Genomic DNA, 23,191 nt, shown 5'->3' with positions numbered 1-23,191 from the left:
TATATTAAAAATACACTTTTTAAGTCTTACTGTTAACAAATACTAACATTATTTACTTATTTGTATTTTCTTTTTATATTTATTTATGTCCTACTCTGCTCTTTTGCCTTCATTATTTTTATACCTGCATAAATGTAACTATTATTGTTTAATTTTTAAATATATATTTATTTTTATATAATTTTAGTCTTATTGTAATTTGCACTGTACTATAATAGTTAATATTTAGAATTAGTTTTTATTTTAATATTTTTTTTATTTTATATTTAGGTGAAGTTTTAGTCACATTTTTATTAGTTTTAATTTGTTTCATTTTTTTTAAATGCCCAATTTATTTATTTATTTCATTTTTATCATTATTTATTTTGGTACTATTTTAGTAAATAAAATGTTGAAATATGCCTTGCTACTGTGAGTAACTAAAATATTTTTTATATACATATTTTATTTTATTTCAAGTAACAACAATTAGTTTTTAAGGTTTTAGTTTTATGTTAACTATTATTTTATGTTAACTAGCATTGGCAGTACTAAATAGTGGTAAATCACAGTAAATCAGTTTAACCACAGCGATGTTGACTAATGGATGTCAGCTAAAAAAAAGGAAAAGCCAAATTGCCAAGAGTGACTCAGTCCGAGTAAAGTCCAGTTCAAAGAAAGTGCTTGGTCTGATGGTGTTATAAATGAATGGCGGTGTAATAACGCGTATGTGATGTGTGACGTGTGTGTGTGTTACGGGAATCCCGCGGCGGGTCGCGGGGAGAGAATGACTCAGTGGTAAGGTGAAGCCGCGGAGCTGCTAGAATTACTGAGCGCTGTCTATTTCCAGAGCCGCGCTGTGTCATGTGACTCGGACAGCTGGGCCTGCAGCTGAAGACCAGCACAGCTGTGAAGCTGCCAGGAACCCAGGAGCCGACGCTGGTCTTCAGCTGGACTGAGTAAACAGCAGTAAACACGGCCAAACGGCACATTTCCATGACACGAGCGCTAATGGTGTCAACTCGACTCATAACCCCACACTACTGCTATAAACATCCCACATCACATCTGAAAACCACTCACAAACCTCCTGATGAACACCAAAACCAGACTTTCTATCAGTCAGATGAGCTTTAGCTTATAAACACAGTATAAGATCGCTGAAATCAACAAAACGAACAACTATGAGGTGAACAGAAAGGAATCTGATTTCTAGATTTTCCATTTTAATCTAAATGTTTTTTAGTTTTCCTTTTTTTAAATATGTCTGTATAGTTTTTAACTTTTAATTTCAGTTTATTTTGGTACTTCAACAAACTGTTGCATGATTAAATTAAATTAAATACATTTTAATTTATATATAAATACATTTATGTACACACACACACACATATATATTACATATATTGTTATTTTTATTATTTTTATAGTAATTACATATATAGTTATTTTATATATATATATACACTTTGTATATTGTTTTTATTATTTTTTTTAGCTGTAATAAATAAATAAATAAATAAATAAAAGAGAGAGGTTTTTGGTAATTGTTTTAGCAATTATTCAAAAATGGTAATATATTAAAGTTATTAACTAAACTATTTAAATAATAATAATTACATTCTTTAATTCTAGAAGTTGCAAGAACTGAATTAGACATATTATTATTATTATTATTATATATTATTATATAACAAATATCAATTTCTCAATTTCTTGCTAATAAATTATACTAGACATAACTAGATAAAAATGTTTTTGTTAATTTATTAATTTCTATGACACTTGAAAGCCTAGAAATCACAGTTTTAAAATTCCCTTATTCCCACTATGGATTATACTATTATAATTTCTGTTAATATTATTTTTATATATTCGGTTGAATATTAAAAATCCTTTTTTTAATGTCCATATAGTTTTTAATGTATTTTTTAACACATTACTTTTATTATTTTTATTTTGTAAGTTTTGAAAAAACCTGAGAAATGTTGGTGAAATAAAATAATAATAAATAATAATTATTTTATTTTATTCCATTTAATTATTATTTTATTTTTGCTTTTGGTTTTAGTTTTTTCACTTTTATTTTACAGTTGTAGTAATATTGTTGTGTCATTTTTTGTTTTTTTGAAATAATACTAATACTAAAAAATATTATTAATAATAACAAATAAAATGATCACATAAAATGTATCACATTAAATGTTCTATTTTTATTTTTTTTAATATTATATTTAATTTTAAATATTATTTTAATATATATTATTTTTGTAATATGCATTTTATTTTTATATAATTTAGTCTTATTGTTATTTTAAAAAACACAAATAATAATAAAGATAATGATGATAATAATGTTAATAATGATTAACAAATACTGTTAACAAATAATTTTAATAATGTTAATAATATATAATTTAGTCTTATTATTTATAAGAAACACAAATAATAATAATGTTAATAATGATAATAATGTTAATAATAATTAACAAATAATGTTAACAAATAATTTTTAAAAATGTCCATACAGTTTTTAATGATTTTTTATGCATTACTTTTAGTATTTTTATTTATTATTTATTTTACATTTTTAAACAAAAATGAGAAATGTTGATAATAATAATAATAATAATAATTATATATATATATATATATATATATATATATAAATTATATAATATATAATAAATAAAAACTACTACTACTACTACTACTACTAATTATTATTCTTTTTATTTTATTTCAAGTAATTATGATTTTATTTTTTGTTTCAGTTTTAGTTTTTGTAATTTGTAGTCATGTAATTACCAATAATAGCCCTGGCAGCAACCCTGATTTTGAAATAAAAATGGCTATGAAATTAATGTAGGAAACTTGACGTCATTTCAGATCTTGATTTTCAGCTATAAAATGAATATATTTTGTCTTATTTTAAATGATGTTAATGTGTCATCATATGATTTGTGTCAGGAAAAGGTTCCTGCTGTCCATTTTTCTGGAGTCTGGTGTGCATGTAAAAGCCGTCGGTCTCTGTTCTGGCCGGTAGCAGCATTCCAGAGCTCCACACGCACAACAAGCTCATTGTTTACAGCGGAACAACCTGTAACGCGGCCCGGGACCCAATCCAGAGGGGCCGCCCGTCGCCACGGCAACAGCCCCGTCTCTCGGCCCGGGCCGTGTTGTCATGTCAACACGGGGATTGAACCGAAGTTGCCGAGACGAAGAGAGAGAGAGAAGGACAGGTGACGCGGGACGTCCCACATGAGCCATTCGGCCAGAAACCTGTATGACTGTTTTGTCAATGTCCTGTGCTGCTCTTTTGCATGCATTGCTTTTAAGCATGCATCAATGTAATTATTTATATTTATAAAAACATTTTTATTTATTACTTTTTTTCAGCTATTTTAAATAATACTAATATTATTAATAACAACATAAATAATAAAAAATATATATATATATTTTAAATATTTACAATTTCTAATTGTTATTTTAAACAATACTTATATTATTTACTTACTTTTATTTGCTTTTATATTTAGGTCCTACACTCTTTTGCATGCTTTATTTCTCATTATTTGTAAATGTAACTTGTTTATGTTTAATTTTTTTTAATAAATATGTTTTTTTAATGTCATTTTAGTATGCAATTTGAAATAATACTATTACTAAAACACATTATTAATAATAACAAAAATAAAATTAAAAACAATATAAATAAAATGTACCACATTAAATGTTTTTTTTTAAACATTATATTTAATTTAAAATATTATTTTAATATATATATATATATTTATATTTTAAGTCTTACTGTTAGTTTAAACAATACTAAAAATATATATTTTTTACTTTTATATTTATTTATATTCTTTTTTAAGATTTAAAAAAACTAAACAAGATTAAATATTTTATTTGTTTACCTGCATGTAGTTTAAACAATACTAATATTATTTATTTTCTTTTATTTTCTGTTATATTTATTTATGTCCTTTTTTAATATGCATTTTATTTTTTATATAATTTAGTCGTATTGTTATTTCAAAAAATACAAACAATAATAATGTTAATAATAATAATAATAAAATTAAAAGCCAAAAAAAAAAAAAAATTAAAATATAAAAATATTCCATCATTTCAGGGTTTCCGAAACTTTTTTGTCCACTCGGCTGAGGGACAATATTTACTTTAAGTTAACATTTTACTAATTTATCAACCCATTTTAACACATTTAACATTTAATTATTATTATGATGATCATTATTATTATTATTTAGATCATTTTAATTATCATGAACTAAGCTTTGTGAGTTGATGAAAATCTAATAATTAATTTAAATACGTATTTATAAAAGTCACAATAAAAAATTCTAAGAAAGATTAAACGTTTATTTGTTTACTTGAGAATTGTGAACATGCAAATGTGTTATTGAATTTAATATAAATTATATTATTATTATTATTATTATTATTATAGTAATATTAAATATTTAACCATTTCAATTTTTTTTAATGATTGAATTAATGATTAGCTATTATAATCTCACAAACCTGCAGTTCTACTTTCAGTTTACGGTATCAGGGCGTAACATATCCCAAAATTAAGTCAAAAATCATTTTTTAAATCAAATTAGCAACAACATACTAACCCTAAACTCTAAAACGGAACTGTTTTTGCATTTTGACAACAGTAAAAACACATTTATAGCCACACACACGTGGCCAGCAGAGGGCAGAGTTCAGTGGCGTTCGGGCCCCGTTGTCCCCTGATATCATGTGTTGTCGTGGGCAGCTGTGGGTGTCAGCTGGAGCGCCGGTGGGCCTTCTGCTTCACCGGGACGGACGCTCACGTTTCCCACAGCTCTGCCAAGACCCGTCCCACACAACCCAAAACGGTGGGCTAAAAACAACACCGATGCAACTGTGTCAACACACACACACACACACACACACACACACTCAACAACAACACCCTCACATCTCACCCTCATGTCAAACCTGCACAACAATCACTGTCAGCGCTCGTGAGCATTCACACACGCACACACACACACACACACACACACACACGCACACACACTCACTGCATTCTTCAATGCTTCTGTGCAGCACTGGAGAGTCACGCAAACATTTCTCACTGTACAAGTAAAGAAAAAGTCATATTTCACTGCAAAATCCCAAAAAAAAAAAAAAAAAAAAAAAAAAAAAATCAAGTCTTACGATTAAACAGTTACAGTTTATTTTTAGGACATTTAAGATTTGTATTTTGGCATTATTTTTCAGCCTGTATAAATGTATTTTTTTAATTTAAAAGTATATATTATAGTATATTATAGTATAATAACAAAAACAAAACAAAATAAAATTTTATGTATATATTAGATGTACAAATACTGTTATTAATAATAATAACAAAAATAATAAAGCTAAAAAAACGAATATTTTATGTATTAATATTTAAAACTAAAATTTAAATGTATTACACATTTTCATATTTAAACAAAGCAGAAGAAAAGTAATAAAACTAAAAAAATAATATATTAAAAATGTATTTATTTTAAATGTATTACACACTTTTTCATTTTATCAAATATATTTTTTTATATTTTTTATATATATTTTAGACATATAAATATTGTTATTATTAATAATAATAGAAAAATAATAAAACTAACATTTTATATGTATTCATTAATATTTACAACTAATATTTAAATGTATTACACACTTTCATTTTATAAAAAAAATGTAGAAGACCAAAAAACCAAAAATAATACAAGTAAAAATGTATTTATTTTAAGTGTATTACACATTTTTTAATTTTATTTATAAAATTATTTTTTAGATACTATATATTTTAGAAGTATATTGTTATTATTAATAATAAAAAAAATAATAAAACTAAAAAATATATTTTATATCTATTAATTAATACGTAAAACTAATATTTAAATGTATTACACTTTCATTTTATAAAAAAAATGTTGAAAAATGTTGAAGAAAAATATTGAAAAAAAAAATGTTGAAGAAAAATATTAAAACTAAAACCAAAAAATAATGCAAATAAAATTTTGTTTATTTATTTTATTTATAAAATTTATTGTAATGTATTGTAATGTATTTATATATATTTTAGACGTATAAATATTGTTATTTTTTCATTTGAGATCAGTATTACTGCTTCTGTAAGGGTCGGATGTGGTTTTTCTCACCTCAGGAGCCAAATACTCTGGAGTCCCACAGAAGGTCTTCATCGTGGCTCCGTCTGTGATTCCCTCCTTACACAAACCGAAATCCGTGATCTTTATGTGACCGTCTTTATCCAGCATCAGGTTTTCCAGCTGAAAGAGACAATGACAGAAATGAGAAAACATTTCAACTGTGATCAACTGATCATCTAATGAGGGCTTTCACTACAGAACACAACAGTGACTGTCACTTTTCATCATATTCCTACAAACAAATAGTAAAAAGTAAATACATAAATAAAAACGTAAAAAAAAAAAAAAAAAATAACAAAAAGGCAAAGCCAATAATGCATAAATAAATAAAAAGTTCTGCAATTATTAATACATAAAAAGGAAATTAAATAAATAAATAAAATAAAACATAAAAAGTTGATAAGAACGTAACAAAATAAAATGATTTAAATAAAATTCTAAGTAAAAAAAGCGAATAAAATAAACAGAAAAAACAGTAACTAACTAAATTAAATATAAATTAAAATAAAAATGTATTATAATTAATTAATACAATTAGAAGTAATTAATAAAAAACAGAAAAGTAACTAATTAAAAAAGCTAATAAATAAAAAGTAAGTAAAACATAAATAAAAAATCATTTTAAAATCAAAGTCTTACTGTTATCTTAATTAATACACATAAATAGTAAAATAAAAAAGTATAAATAAATTACATATATATAAATTATAATAATTATAATAATTATAAAATAATTCAGATAAATTATAAATTAAATAAATATATAAAATGAACAAATAAATACATTAAAAAGCAGATGAAAATGTAACTAAAATTATTTATCTGAAATTACATAATAACCAAAATAAGCTAATAAAAAAAGTTTAACTTACTAAATGAAAAATAAATTATTAAATAAACAAAAATTAAAAATATAATTTAATAAATAAAAAGTAAATAAAACATTAAAAAAAATAATCTTTACTTTTACTGTTATTTCAATTTATACACATAGAAATAGTATAATATTAAAAAAGTATATATATATATATATAAAAATTGAAAAAAATATATAAATTAATAAATTAGAAATTAAATAAATATATAAATAAAAAAGCTAAATTATTTTATAAAATTATATAAGGAAAAATGAAATAATACTAAATGAAAAATAAATTATTAAATAAAAAAAGTAAGTAGATAAAATGTTTTAAGAAATTCATTATAACTAAGAAAATTACAAGTAATTAAAAAAATGAAAAATAAAAGCAAATAAATAAAATGTAACTAAATAAAAAGGCTAATGAATAAAATAATTTAAATAAGTTAATAGAAAATTAAATAAAAGCATAAATACATATTGTGCTTGAAGCACTTCCAAACTCATGGTTGTTCTTGAAATGTTTACTAAAACACTGTTGCACTAAATGAATCTAAATTCAGTTCTTGTCCAAGATTTTGTGGTCTGCCTTGTGTTCGTGATATGAAAGTATATAAAAATAAACCCAATTCAACACAATGACCCAACTGAAACGAACCTGATTTCAAATGAACAGTGTGTGTGTGTGTGTGTGTGTGTGAGGGGTTTAATATCAGCATGTCTCACAGTCACCTGGCAGCTGTATCTCACACACACACACACACACACACACACACACACACACACACACACACGTGGCCAGCGGCTCAGGAACGCAGTCAGCACAAACGGGCGTCCTGCTACAGCGGCACTTTCCCATGAACCTGAGCGCCTCCCAAACACACAGAAAGCAAAGCACTGCTTCTGCTGACCTACACCACCACCATCATCATCATCATCATCATCATCTGGACGCGTCACACACTCTCACAACATCAGTACACTCCACACACACCTGTGATTAGACATAAATTATTAATTAATAAATGTATTTATTTATTTAACACAGACTTTCTTTAAACCAAAGCTGTTCATAACAGTGATTTTAACCACTGTTAAAGCGGTTATAACAACACAAGATTAAAATGTTACTATACTAAATACAGATCATTTTTGGGACATTTAAGATTTGTTTCATAGAAATATTACTTTTTTACATATTAAAAATTATTTTTTTGATTTTAGTTATTATTTTAATTCACTTTTTTTTCAGTCTTACTATAATGAATAATAATAAAAATAACTTATAATATAAGTTATAATATTTTATAATAATAATTATAAAAGAAAATAAATATTTTTTATGAAAAATATAAAAATAAAAATATTTACATTTTATTTAAAATAAAATATATCACACCAAATACTACCATGATGCAAACCTGTACTTTACAATTTAATCAACATACAATATTTTAAAGTGTTATTGTGTTAATGTGATCAGGACATCACAATAACACACTTATATTACTTGGTGAATGTAATTATTTTTGTTTAAAAATCTGAAATTTTTTAAATCAAAGTCTTACTGTTATTATTACTGTTACACGCACTGTATATAAATTAATAAATTAAAAAGAAATTATAAATAATTATGAAAATATAAAATATATATATATATATATATATACATACAATATTTATAAATATAGCATTAACATTACATATATTTTTACAATCATTTTGATGACATTTTAGCACATTTCACCTCATTAGATTGCTTTATATATATACACTGCATATAAATTAATAGAAAATTAAAAATAAATGTAAAAAAATTATTAAAAATATTATACTTAAAGCATTAATATTATATTATTTTTTAATTATTTTTAATTGTGTATACACACACACACACAGTATATAAACTAATAATAAATCAAAAAGAAATTATAAACAATTAAAAAAAATATAAATTGTAAATTATATTTACAAATATAGAATTAATATTATTGTTTTTTTACATTTATTTTTATGACATTTATTTAGCACATTTTACCTCATTAGAATGCTTTAAAAAACATAAAACTGACATTTTTAACATTTAATTTACAGTGCTTAAAATACAAAAATATATTTATTAGTGTCATATTTTTGCTATAATGCAGTAAAAATAGTGTTAACAATTAAAAAGCACACCTTACACTGCAATCTGAGTGGAAAATGTGCAGCTGTCATTGGAGTAATGCATGTGAAACATGACCTGCATGTGTTTCTGTGAGATTCATCCATAATGACTAGTGTAATACTGGATTATCTGCTTTATTAGAGATGAAATGATGTTGTAGTGGAGTCACTGGAGCATATGTATGTGAAACAATAACAGTCGTGTGAACAAATCCTGACCTTCAGGTCCCTGTAGACCACGTTTCGCTCTGAATGCAGGTAATCCAGCGCAGACACGATCTCCGCTCCGTAGAAACGCGCTCGATCCTCCGAGAAAACCCGATCCCGCGACAAGTGGAAGAAAAGCTGCGGAAGAAACGAGCGCCGGAGCGATTAAAGCGTCTGATTACTGGAAACTAAAGTTTGGAGCTCGTCTGATGAGATGCTCACCTCTCCTCCGTTTGCATACTCCATCACGAAACACAAACGGTCGTGGGTTTGGAAAGAGTATTTCAGACCCTGAACAAATACAACAAAACATGCATTAAATAATCAGAATAAAAACAATAATACCATTTATGATGAAGATATACAATAATTCAATTCAAAGAAATACAATGTATTAAATAATGATTATAATAATTATAATTAAAATGAAATAGATTAATATTAAACCTATTATATATATATATATATATATATATATATATATTTATTATTTTTTTATTTATTTATTTTTTTTTTTGAGAAAATAAAATTAAGAAAAGGAGATTTTATTTTAATTTTTTTTTTTAATTTTTACCATTTTAATGGTAATGGTTATACGATTTAACAACAGTTAAATCTGTGTTAAATTTAAACCATTTTTTAAGGTACAAAAAAAAGTACATTTAGGATTTTAGGACGGTCGTGGGTTTGGAAAGAGTATTTCAGAGAAATAAAAAACATGCATTAAATATTTATAATAAAAACAATAATATCATATATGATGAAGACATACAATAATTCAATTCAATTATAATTATAATTAAACAGATTAAAATTAAACCTATATATATATATATATATATATATATTTTTTTTTTTTTTTTTTTTTTTTGAGAAAATAAAATTAAGAAAATAAGATTTTTTTTATTATTTATTTATTTATTTATTTGTAATTTTTAATTTAATTTTTACCATTTTAATGGTAATGGATATATGATTTAACAACAGTTAAATCCGTCTTAAATTTAAATGTTTTTTAAGCTACAAAAAATGTCATTTTTAGGATGGTCATGGGTTTGGAAAGAATATTTCAGAGAAATAAAAAAACATGCATTAAATAATCATAATAAAAACAATAATGCCATATACGATGAAGACATACAATAATTCAATTCGAAGAAATACAATGTATTAAATAATGATTATAATAATTATAATTAAAATTAAATAGATCAAAGTCAAATTAAACGGAGAAAATAAAACTACGATTTTTTAATTTTCTCATCAGCATATATTGTTCTTGTTTTAAGCATAAAACTACTAAACCTTTTCATGAATTTCCCAGGAAAAAAAGTGTTGATATATCATTTTGCATCTCAAGTGAATCTATACTGGTTTGCACAAACATTTTGGGGAAGGTATTCACTTATTAAAGGAACAGTCCTGCAGTGAAGGACTTTTATTATATAAAAAATAAATAAGGAAGTTTGATAAAGTAAGTTTCCCCTGTGATTTTATCTAGAACAACAAGTTTGATTGTAATCTCTGCTGCACATCTGCAAAAATGACTGTTTACAACGGATTTCCATGAGAAACCTGTTTGAAACCCGTTTAACAGACAACAGCCGACCATGGAGAACAAACAGCGTGTGAAACACGAATCTGAAAGATTTGACCCATTTTTGACCTTCTGCTATGAATCGTTACTGCTGAAGCAAAAGAAAGTGGCTCTTAAAGCACACAGACAGACAGAGGAGAGGATGAGGAGGATGATGACAGTCTCTCACCGTGAGGAAGGGGTGTTTGGAGTTCTGCAGCACACGGTTCTCTGTGAGTGTGTGAGCCACTTCATCCTGAAACACACGTCACATGATGATTAACTTAAGGAGCTTAGATGCATATTGGACACTCAATTCTTTTTTTGAACTTTCCACTTTGAATAGTGCATCAAAAAATACATATAAAAAATTAACTTTTATTTTTTTAACTATTTTCCCCCCAGGGTTCAGGGTTGTTTTGTTGTTGTTGTTTTTATTTTTCTGGATTTATCATTTAATTTTAACCATTGGTTAATGAAATTGTATCAATCCAAAAAGCAAACGCATTGTCAAATGAAGTGAAATCATTAAACTTGCGCAATTTAACAACAACTGGTTAAATGTTCAAAAAAAATATTTTTTCTTTTTATAAATTTAAAAAATTAAAAATTAAAAAAATTAAAATTTCCTCCCAATTCAAAAATTTATTTTTTTCCATTTAATTGAAAATAATAATAATAATATATTTTTTTAATTTCTTATTTCATTTTAACCATTGGCTAAATGAAATTGTATCAATCCAAAAAGCAAATGAATTGTCAAATGAATTAAAATCAAATGTTTATTTTTTTTTTAATTTTCTCCCAATTCAGGGTTGTTTGATTTATTTTGAAATTAAACTTGCACAATTTAACAACTGCTTAAATGTTCAAAAAAAAAAATTTTTTTTTTTAAATAAATTTTCTAGGGCACTATGAAATCCATTTATCTATTTATTTTACAAATTCTGTTTTATTTTTTGCCAAATTAAATTTTTTTCTGGATTCATAACCCCGCCCCCCCCAATTTTTAACTTAATATTTACCATTTTAATGTTAATTTTAGCACTCAAAAAGCATGTCTAATTAATTGAAATCATGCATATTGGACACTCAATATTTTTTCTTCGCTTTCCATTATAAAGGAAGGTTTTATTTTTTTGTTTTTTTTTTTTTTTACATTTCCTCCCAATTCAGGGTTGTTTTTTTGTTTGTTGTTCCTGTTTTTATTTTTCTGGATTCATATTTTTCCATTAAATTAAAAAAAAATTTTTTTTTTAACTTTTTTTTTTTTTAATTTAATTTTAACCATTGGCTCTTCACTTTCCATAAAAACATAAGTTTTATTTATTTATTTATTATTATTATTATTATAATTATTATTTTATTTCCTCCCAATTCAGGGTTGTTTTTTTGTTTGTTGTTCCTGTTTTTATTCTTCTGGATTTATTTCCGTTTAATAAAAAAAAAAAAACATATTTTTTTTATTTTTTACATTTCTTATTTAATTTTAACCACTGGCTAAATGAAACTATCAATCCAAAAAGTAAATGCATTGTCAAATGAATTGAAATCATTAAACTTGCGCAATTTAACAAAAACTGGTTAAATGTTTGAAAAATTATTATTATTTTTTTTAATAAATTTTCTAGGGCACTATTTATCTATTTATTTTACAAATTCTGTTTTATTTTTTGCCAAATTCAATTTTTTTTTCTGGATTCATCCCCCCCGCCCCCACCCCCAATTTTTTATTTAATATTTACCATTTTTATGTTAATGTTAGTACTCATGTCTAATTAATTGAAATCATATTGGACACTCAATATTTTTTCTTTATTTTCCACTTTGTTTAATGCATCAAAAAATAAATTTCAAAACATGTTTTATAAAAAAAAAAAAAAAAGTATATATATATATATATATATATATATATATATATATATATAAATATCTTTCCTCCAAATTCAGGGTTGTTTTTTGTTTGTTTGTTGTTGCTTTTATTTTTCTGGATTTTTTTTTTTCCTTTTCATTTAATTTTTTTCCTTTATTAAATTATTATTTCATTTTGACCATTGGCTAAATAAAATTGTATCAATCCAAAAAGCAAATGAATTGTCAAATGAATTGAAAATCATTCAACTTTAACGACATCTGGTTAAAATATTTTTTTTTTTATAAATTTTATAGGGTACTACGAAATCCATTTTTTTCTGGATACAGTTCCCCCTGATTCAGAGATGCATTTACAAGATCTTGAAGGCCACTGCAGACCAAACTGTACTTAAAACAAGGTACATAAACACGTCTCAGGCAAACTAATATTTGTCATCTTTTTCCAGCTGTTACTCACTTTGGCTACAATCACTTCTTTCTTGAGGATCTTCATGGCGTAATATTTTCCCGTTGCTTTTTCCTTCACCAGAATCACCTTCCCAAAAGTGCCTTTTCCCAGCAGTTTGAGGTATTCGAAGTCATGCATAGTCTGAAACACACGTCAACAAAACACTCAACACTGGGAATTCATGTGAACACCACAGCAGGAAAAAACCTGTTCATTTAGAGGTGAAAAAATATGACTGAACTTTTCAGTAGAAAAAAACTCTTGCGCTTATTGTTTAAGTTGGCGGAATGTTACATTACACTGACGGAATGTTCAAATGAGCAACACCATTCAAACTCCAACTGACAAAATTCAAATCTGAACTCCCAGAATCCCTTGAGGCTCAATCAAGCTTCGCTTCTATGTACTGTTTCTAATCCATTTACACTCATTTAAGCTTCCACTCGAATATTTATAATATTTCTAATCTATCTAAATCATGCTAGCAACATGCTAGTAACATGCTAATCATGCTAGAAAAACCTACTAGTAACTTGCTAATCACGTTACAAACCTGCTAACAATTCTAGTAACATGCGAATCATGCTAACAACATGCTAATAACTTGCTAATCATGCTAGCAGCATGCTAATCATGTTAGAAACATGCTAACAAAATGTTAGTAACATGCTAATCGTACTAGCAGCATGATAATCATGTTAGAGGAATGCTAACAACATGCTAGTAATATGCTAATCGTGTTAACAACATGCTAGTAACTTGCTAATCATGCTAGCAGCATGCTAATCATGTTAGAGGCATGCTAACAATATGCTAGTAATATGGTAATTGTGTTAACAACATGCTAGTAAAATGCTAATTATGTTACAACCATGTTAACATCATCCTAAACATGCTAGCAACATGCTAGTAACTTGCAAATCATGTTACCAATGTGCTAGTAACATGCTAATCGTGCTAACAACATGCTAGTAACATGCTAATCATGTTACAAACATGTTAACAACATGTTAAACATGCTAGAAACATGCTAGTAACTAGCAAATCATGTTAGCAATGTGCTAGCAACATGCTAATCATGCTAGCAGCATGCTAATCATGTTAGAGGCATGCTAACAATATGCTAGTAATATGCTAATTGTGTTAACAACATGCTAGTAACATGCTAATTATGTTACAAACATGCTAACAACATGCTAAACATGCTAGCAACATGCTAGTAACTTGCAAATCATGTTACCAACGTGCTAGTAACACGCTAATCGTGCTAACAACATGCTAGTAACATGCTAATCATGTTACAAACATGCTAAACATGCTAGCAACATGCTAGTAACGTGCTAGTAACGTGCTAATCATGATAGAAAAATGCTAGCAACATGCGAGTAACATGCTAATCGTGCTAACAACATGCTAGTAACTTGGTAATCATGTTAGCAAACGTGGTAGTTACATGCTAATCATACTAGAAACATGCTAACAACATGCTAGTAACATGCTAATCATTCTAGCAACATGCTAGTAACTTGTTAATCATGCTAAAAGCATGTTAATCATGCTAGAAACACGTTAACAACAAGCTAGTAACATGTTAGCCAAGTTAGAAACATGCTAGTAACATGTTAACCATGCACAAAACATGCTATCAACATGCTAATCAGGCTAGAAACATGCTAGTAACTTGCTCATCATGCTAACGACATTCTAGTAACATGCAAATTATGTTAAAAACATGCTAATCATGCTAACAACATTGTAATCAGCCTATAAAAATACAAGCAACAAGCTAATCATGCTAAAACATGTTAACAACATGTTAAATCATGCTAGCTGCTTTCATACTTTTACAATTGCTTCAAACTTTTTAGGCTAGGCTTTCTCAAGCCAACTTAAAGTTTGTTCTCAAACTTTACTCATCTAGTTATTTTATATTATTTGTTAAAGAATAGTGTGTGTTAAGTACCACTTTGTGCCGAGGTTTGGTCAGAAACATCTCCATGTCCATGTGGTCTGGAGACGCGTCCATCATCTCCTCCTGTTGTTTCTGCAGACTGTCGGCCACAGTCTGGATGGCTTTGGTCCATTCCTCCCTACACAATCACAACAACACAAACAAACATGCAAACCCATGCTTCTTTTCTGCAGTTTTGTACTGCAAATATAACAAACGGCTTGTGATGTTCCTTTGTGGCTTTGATATTATGTTACATTAATGAAAAATTCTGATCTGATTTTCGTAAACAACAGTACACCTACAAGTCATTTATTTCAGGTCTAGTTTATTTTTCTATATTTATTTAAATGTATATATATTTACATATTTTTTAAATCTATTTTCTGTGTTTGTTTTTGCCTTTACTATTTTTTTGTTACTATTTTTTTTATTTTTCTAATTCAAATGTGTATATATTTCTATATAATTCTTTTTAAAGTGTATACTTTTACATGTAATTTATCTAATTTTTTTCTATTTCTTTTTCTATATTTAAGCACTAGCTTTTAATTTGCTGTATTCTAAATCATATATATATATTTCAGTAAATAATATATTATATTTAATGATTTTTTTATTATTTAAATGACAACAATATTATATTATCTTTAAAACTGCATACTAAATATTATAATAATAGCTATATTTAATTGTTCATATTTATTATTAACAATATTTTAATGTATAACTATAATAATAATTATATTTGTATTTATTTTATGTCTATTTCAAGTAATATAAATGCTTTTTTATGGTTCTAATTTTAGCTAATAACCCTGATTCCAGCACACTAGTTTCTCTGTAAATGAAGCTGAATGTCTAAGGACTTGTTACAGTGAATAAGGAGCCCGTATGCAGGTGTGTGTGTGTTTCTGACCGCTCCTCGGGGCTCTCCACATGGAAGGTGCGCTCAATGACAGTGGTCCACTGCAGGCAGCGTATGATGAATGTGTTGGGTTTGGGTCGCTCCGTCTTCATCAGCTGACACTCTGGACACATCCGGGGAAAACCACACCAGAGACACGGACAGCGAGAGAAATGACGACAGCAATCATTTATCTTTATCTGAGTGTTTCTCCAGCACTACATCACACACACTCAGTAGGGAGCGGCGAACAGGTGCACTGCGCTTCACACTCACATGCAAACCTTACACACGCTTTGATACAGTATGTAATGCCACTTTAACAGGGAAAATCTGGGGGAAACACAAGCTAAAACCTATTGACAGCATGCCATGGAAAAGCATTTCATCTCGACCTTCAGAAAGAGTCTAGTCAGGCTTTCTAAAAGCACTTTTTAAAACAAAAAAAATACGACACAGCATCTTAAAAACACAAATCTCATTGCAGAAGGCATTAAAAAATGTGATGCAACAAAGACACTTAAAAATGAGCACATAATAATTATGCAGGGTGACAATTATTCTTATGTGCTGTGAATAATCTACATTATTATTGTGTGTAATAATATTAAATGAAAATCTGAAAATGTTATGTTTTGCAATGTTAGAAATTAAGTTTTATATCTAAAAAGTTGTTGGGATGCAAACAAAAGTGTAATATTTTTGTTTTCTGTTTTTAGTGCTGTGCAATGATTTATCGTAATTAATTATATCCAAAATATATATATATATATATTTTTTACATAATACATACTGTGTATATTTATTATGTATTTATAAATACACACACATACAGTATATATTTTGAAAATATTTACATGTATTTACATACATTTATGTATATTTTTTATTGATATAATTAATATTATATATTAATGTTTGTATTTATATAAGCAATAAATATACACAGCACACACATATATTATGCAAATAAAAACTTTTATTTTGAATGTGATTAATCGCGTGTTGCACAGCATCTGTTTTCACTTTCATTTTAAAGTATTTAGTAATTTTATTGTGCATTTTTGTTATATATTTTCTTTTTTATGTTTGTATTTATTTTTGATACTGTCTTATATTGTATTTCAGTTAACGTTTATTTTGTTTCAACCAAAAACGTTTTTTACGTTTTAGTTTTAGTAAACGCAAAAGTCTACTTTTCCAGAACTATTTTTAAAACAATTTTTGTGAACAATTTTTTAAATTATTTTTAATTTGACACAGAATCTTAAAAATGCAACGTTCATTGCAGAAAACATCTAGATGTGATTCAATTATTCAATTCCATCCAAACCAGTTTTACAACGTTCATACAGTTTAAAAAAATAATAAAACAGTTAAAAAAATAAATAAATCTGGTTATATACAACCGGTCAAATGTTGGGAAAAATTACATTTAGAAATGAAGACTTTTCTGCTAACCACAACTGCATTTATTTGATCAAAAATACAGTAAAAACAGTAAAATTGTAAAATATTTTTTACAATTTGAAATAGCTGTTTTCTATGTGAATATATATTGAAAGGTAATTTATTCCAGTGATCAAACCTGAATTTTCAGCATCATTACTAATAAAAGTTTGTAATAAAACGTATTTTGTTTTACCATTTTTTTTCTTTTTCAGTTGAATTATACAGTATTAAAAATTATTTAAAAAAACAACAACAAAAAAAAAAAAAAACAAATGCATGTTTCCAAAGTTGATAAATGTTACTAAAAAATTTAAATTAAAAAAGAGCAGCTTTTGATAATATGCTCATTAATATTCTTTGTAACTCTGCATAATAATCAACATTAATGTTGTTTACTCCTAACTTGAGTGTTTTGCAATGTTAAAAATAAGAAAAAGTTGTTGCAAAGAGACGGAAACAAATCTCTGAATGCTTAAAATAATGTTGTTTTTAACTCATTTAAAGTGTTTAGAAATAAAAACCACCTGAAATTATAAACTTAAATGAACATTACAATATTTTTTACTTCTTGCTTCTCATTTTTGTCTATTGAAGATGTTAAAACTTTAGTCTAATATCCAAATATTTGAACTCAATTAAACTGTTGTTTTCTGTCACTTTGTATAATAATGAATTATAATATTGTGTTTAATAATATGATTATATTGTTTATTCCTAACATTTGCTCATGAGGGTGCAATGACAGAAATTAAGATTTACAACTAAAAAGTTGTGCAAAGAGATGCAAACAGATATTGACAATCAATATATTCAGCTTGTGTTTTCCTTTCACACCGAATGCTTAAAATAACGTTATTTTTAAATCATTAAAAGTGTTTATAATTAAAAACCATATAAAATTAAATGCTTAAATTAACATGCATGAAATGCACTGAGATCACTTTTATATTTACAATAATATTTTACTTGTTGGTTCTCATTTTTGTCTATTGAAGAAACTTTAGTCTAATATCCAAATAAGGCATTGTTTTAACTCATTTAAACTGTCGTTTTTGGTCACTTTGTATAATAATCAACATTCATATTGTGTGTAATGATATAATAATGTTGTTTACTCCTGACACTTGCTCACAAGTGTGTTTTGCAAGGTTAGAAATTAAGTTTTACTTCTAAAAAGTTGCGTCAAACTTCACGTGGCCAATCTGATATTGCCGATCGATATATTGCGCTTTCACACACCGAAAACAGGACTGTCATCAGTTGGTAAAAACTCAAACTCACGTCTTTTTTGGGAGAGCAGGCTGAATAAGCTGCGTCTGTGTTCTCTGCCCTCAAAAGTGCTCACTCAAAGAGGAAAACTTCTGCTTTCAGCGGCACAAAGCACAATCGCCTCCAATATCCAGCAGCGATTCTGCCAGCGCGTTCCCGCAAACATATGTCGAGGAGCGAGCGTGGAGGAGACATGTGTCACGTAAGAGACGACACAAGCGGCCTGTCGACGAGATGGAGGACCCGGGTGAGACCACCACTGAGATCCAACGCTTCAACCCGAGCCTCCATCAGCGGCGAGATAAATAATGAGGATCAGCCACTTAATAACCACTATATTTCACAAGTGTCAGGGAGGAAGCGTTCTCTTGAACAAACATTATGGCTGTCTAATTAGTCTGTTCAATCATTTCAACAGTTTTCGCAGCCATGGCGGGGCTTCTTCACCAAATTCTGCTGAGGTACGACTCGAGGAGACGGCCCCGACGTCTTTAATATGTTCTGCACGTCCCTCGAGGAAACATAAAACTGCTCGAGTTGATGGAGGTCAGATGGAACTAGTAGAAGAATAACGTCAGGTCCACTCATGCATAATCCATTTCATTAAGCGTGCACCAAATACACCGCGATTTGTTTTGTGTTTACAGTATTTTTCATCCTCGATTCTCATTTTCGTCTACTGAAGATGTGTTTAAACTTTGCCACAACTATAGGCGAATATCCAAATTGTTTTTAGCTCATTTTAAGCGTCATTTATCAAACAGAAATACCTTATAAACAAAAACAACCTTGCAAATCAGCCTGAATTATAGATGTAAATGCAACATCAGTATAATGTCCAAATGATGCACTGTTTATTCAAGTGTTATTTATCAAACAAAATATGCATTATATGCATTCATTTAATTTAATATTATTAATTTGATTGAAATAAAAACTACCTATCACGTTGCAAATTAACCAGAAATTATAAATCAAAATTAGGCGTGCATGAAATATATTGTCGCTATTTTCTGTCTCTTAAGGATGTTAAAACTATGCCATAGTTGTATTATTTATATCCAAATAATATATTATTTTTAACTAATTTAAAGTGTCATTTATCAAACAAAATGTGTTGCAAATTAACCTGAAATTATATATTTAAATTAGGCATACATGAAATACACAGTAATTGGTTTTATATTTGCAATACGTGTGTTACAACTTATCCAAATTATTTTCAACTCATTTAAAGGGTCATTTCTTAAACGAATTGTCTAAAATGCATAAAAAAAAAAAAAAAAAAAAAAAATCTAAAGAAAACCATCTACGATGATGCAAATTAATTACTTAAAATTATATATTATATACTTATATTATATACTTAAAATTATATCCTTAAATTAAGCATGCATGTAATACACTGTGATCAGTTTTATATTTAAAATAAATTTAATTGTTGCTTCTCATTTCTGTGGATTGAAGATGTGTTAAAACTTTAGTCTGACCTGTTTTTAACTTTCTCTGTGCCTTTTATCAAACAAAAGTGTATAATGCATCAATTCCATAAAAATAAATACTTTAGAAGGTGCAAAAAAAAAAAAAACAACAACACTCAGAAAGTTTCAAAATTACCCTAAAATAAAAAATAAATAAAATAAAATAAAATAAAAAAGCAATTTTAAACATTCTTATAGACGCTTCTTCTGCCATGGAATAAAAAAATAAATCTAATCTCAAGCTTTTTACCTTTTTCTGAATTTATATATCAAAATTCAAACTTTTTGACTTCTTTGACTCAGAATTATGACTTTTCTTTAGCAGAATTACAAGTTTATATCTCACGTTTCAGACTTTTTTTTTTCAGAATTTTGAAAAAGAAAAAGTCAGAATTGTCAGCTAAAATGTTTTTCTTTACTCCATGCCCAAAATAAAAAGCCTCCATGTTTCTAAGCTTCCATAAGAAATATTTTGTTAAAAAAATAGCTAAACTGCATTTAAGAAATTGCACATCATTTGCTAAAGCAAACATGCACACTGCATGTCATAAAAACATTATGTTTTTAAATAAAGTTAATTACAGCTGTTCACATACTGTTTTTATGAAATAAAATGCAGTTTACACGATGCACATTGTGCAGCAAGTACCACGCAACTTCTGGAGTCTGGATTCACACATGCACACATGATTTTGATCTCAGATTTGATGACAAGGTGTGTGTGAGAGACTCACGTGCCACGGAGAAGTTGTTTAACGGCGTCTCCAGCTGATCCACGTCCTGCGGACGCTCCTTATAGCCGATAAACGTACCGTCACTCTTCAGCAAAAAATACCGCGGCCTCCACGTCTTTATGTACTCTCCTGTCAGAAAAAACGGAGAGGAGCACAAGTTAAAAAGGGTGTTTTTGATGCAAATCAACCCAAAAACCTGTGTCTTTCTGCTGTCAAATCTTGACTGATTTTTATCAAGTAAACATAAGAATAACTAGTAATAACACATCTCTCAATCATCATTGGATTGCATTGCATTATATGTTTGGATCATTTACATCTCATCTTAAGACATATTGTTGGAGATATTGAGTGATCACTGATATTTACATCATTTCATGTATGTGCTCTACTGTTATAAAGACGTCATTGATTTACATTACAAGCAGCAGAATTTGATCATATAAATATTAGCATACTCAGTTTGAGTCTCTGAATAAAACTGATGTGTTTTTTCCTCCATATTCTCACTATATCACACTGATGGATCAATATGATATTTATTAAAAACATTTTTGACAAAAGACTTAATGTGTCATAATGGCTTTTTATCTCATAATTATGACTGTTCATCTCAAAATGTTGACTTAATGTCATAATTTCAACTTTTATCTCATAACTCTAAGTTAGTATGTGAGTTTAAAATTTTTCTCAAATTTGAAATGTCAAAATTGTAACTTTCTATCTTAAAAGTATGATTTCATTAGGTCATAACTTCATAATTTCATGCCATAATGTCATAATAGTTTGTCAATTTTTACTTTTTATCTCAAAATTTTTATTCAGTATTTCATAATTTAAATTTCTTTTTAATAATTGTGACTTTTACCTCAAAAGTATGGCCTGATCATATCAGAATTTCATTATAAATAAATACATTACAAATCAAATCAAATCAAATCAAAAGAAAAACCCTCACAAAAAATAATGAAAGCATAAAAATGTAAAATTATAATAAATATTTTAACATAAGAAGTCAAAATAAAATGTTTACTAAAAAATATTAAAACCGTAATAGTGTAAAATTAAAATAAATAAATAATTTCCAACTAAAAACAATCAATAGAAAACAACTGCTAAAAATGAAAGCATAAATGTAAAATTATAATAAATATTTTAGCATAAGAAGTCAAAATAAAACGTTTACTAAAAAAATATTAAAACCGTAATAGTGTAAAATTAAAATAAATAAATCATTTCCAACTAAAAGCAATCAAAAGAAAACAATTATAAAAATTAAAGCATAAAAATGTAAAATTATCATAAATATTTTGACATAAAAACAGTTCAAATAGAATGCTTACAAAAAATGATTAAAATCAGAATAATGTAAAATAAAAAAAATAAATGAATAAATAAATACATTACAAATAAAATCAAATCAAAAGAAAAACCCTCACAAAAAAATAAGTAAATCATAAAAAATGTATATTAATTTATGTTTTTTTATATAAAAATTTCTAAAATATAAAAATTTATAAAAATTAAAGTAAAAACGAACACACAACACAGACGTACACAAACATACTAGTGATTTAAGTCATCTTGTATGAGGTTTCCCAAATGGGTTTGTGAACCCGTGACGGTATGCAAAAAAAGTAAAAATTAAATGAAGTATTTTTAAAATATAAATTAATATAAATTAATATAAACTAAAAATTGAATGCTTACTAAAAATGATTAAAATCAGAATAATGTAAAATAAAAAAATAAATGAATTAATAAATACATTAGAAATCAAATCAAATCAAAAGAAAATAATTAAATCATAAGAAAATGCAAAAATTAAAGTAAATAAATAATATCCAACTAAAAGCAATAAAAAGAAAACAATTGCAAAAATTAAGGCATAAAAATGTCAAATTATAATGAATATTTTAACATTAAAACAATCAAACTCTGTCATAATTATAAAAAAAATGAAATGATGACATGATAAAATGTTGTATTTATTAGATAAAAAGACTTTTAATTCCAACTGTATGAGCCATAAAAGCCGAATGCATCAAATATGACACTCAACAAAA

The 23,191-nt window shown here is 26.8% G+C and overlaps 1 protein-coding gene across 1 annotated transcript in view; it reads right to left on the bottom strand.

Moving 5' to 3' along the window:
- The window catches only part of akt1 (v-akt murine thymoma viral oncogene homolog 1), a 70,397-nt gene that overhangs the window by 7,221 nt on the left and 39,985 nt on the right, over positions 1–23,191 (bottom strand). The window contains exons 3-10 of the mRNA XM_051133678.1: positions 21,126–21,254; positions 16,202–16,313; positions 15,295–15,421; positions 13,341–13,472; positions 11,199–11,264; positions 9,655–9,723; positions 9,445–9,570; positions 6,192–6,320 (exon numbers count right to left, since the gene is read on the bottom strand). Of these exons, the coding sequence (XP_050989635.1) occupies positions 6,192–6,320; positions 9,445–9,570; positions 9,655–9,723; positions 11,199–11,264; positions 13,341–13,472; positions 15,295–15,421; positions 16,202–16,313; positions 21,126–21,254 (890 nt within the window). The remainder of the gene's footprint in view (positions 1–6,191; positions 6,321–9,444; positions 9,571–9,654; positions 9,724–11,198; positions 11,265–13,340; positions 13,473–15,294; positions 15,422–16,201; positions 16,314–21,125; positions 21,255–23,191) is intronic.

Source organism: Labeo rohita, chromosome 17 (assembly GCF_022985175.1).
Source record: "Labeo rohita strain BAU-BD-2019 chromosome 17, IGBB_LRoh.1.0, whole genome shotgun sequence".
Classification (NCBI taxonomy): Eukaryota; Metazoa; Chordata; class Actinopteri; order Cypriniformes; family Cyprinidae; genus Labeo; species Labeo rohita.
Note: the sequence above shows the minus strand (reverse complement) of the source record. Positions and strands in the feature narration are given on the sequence as shown.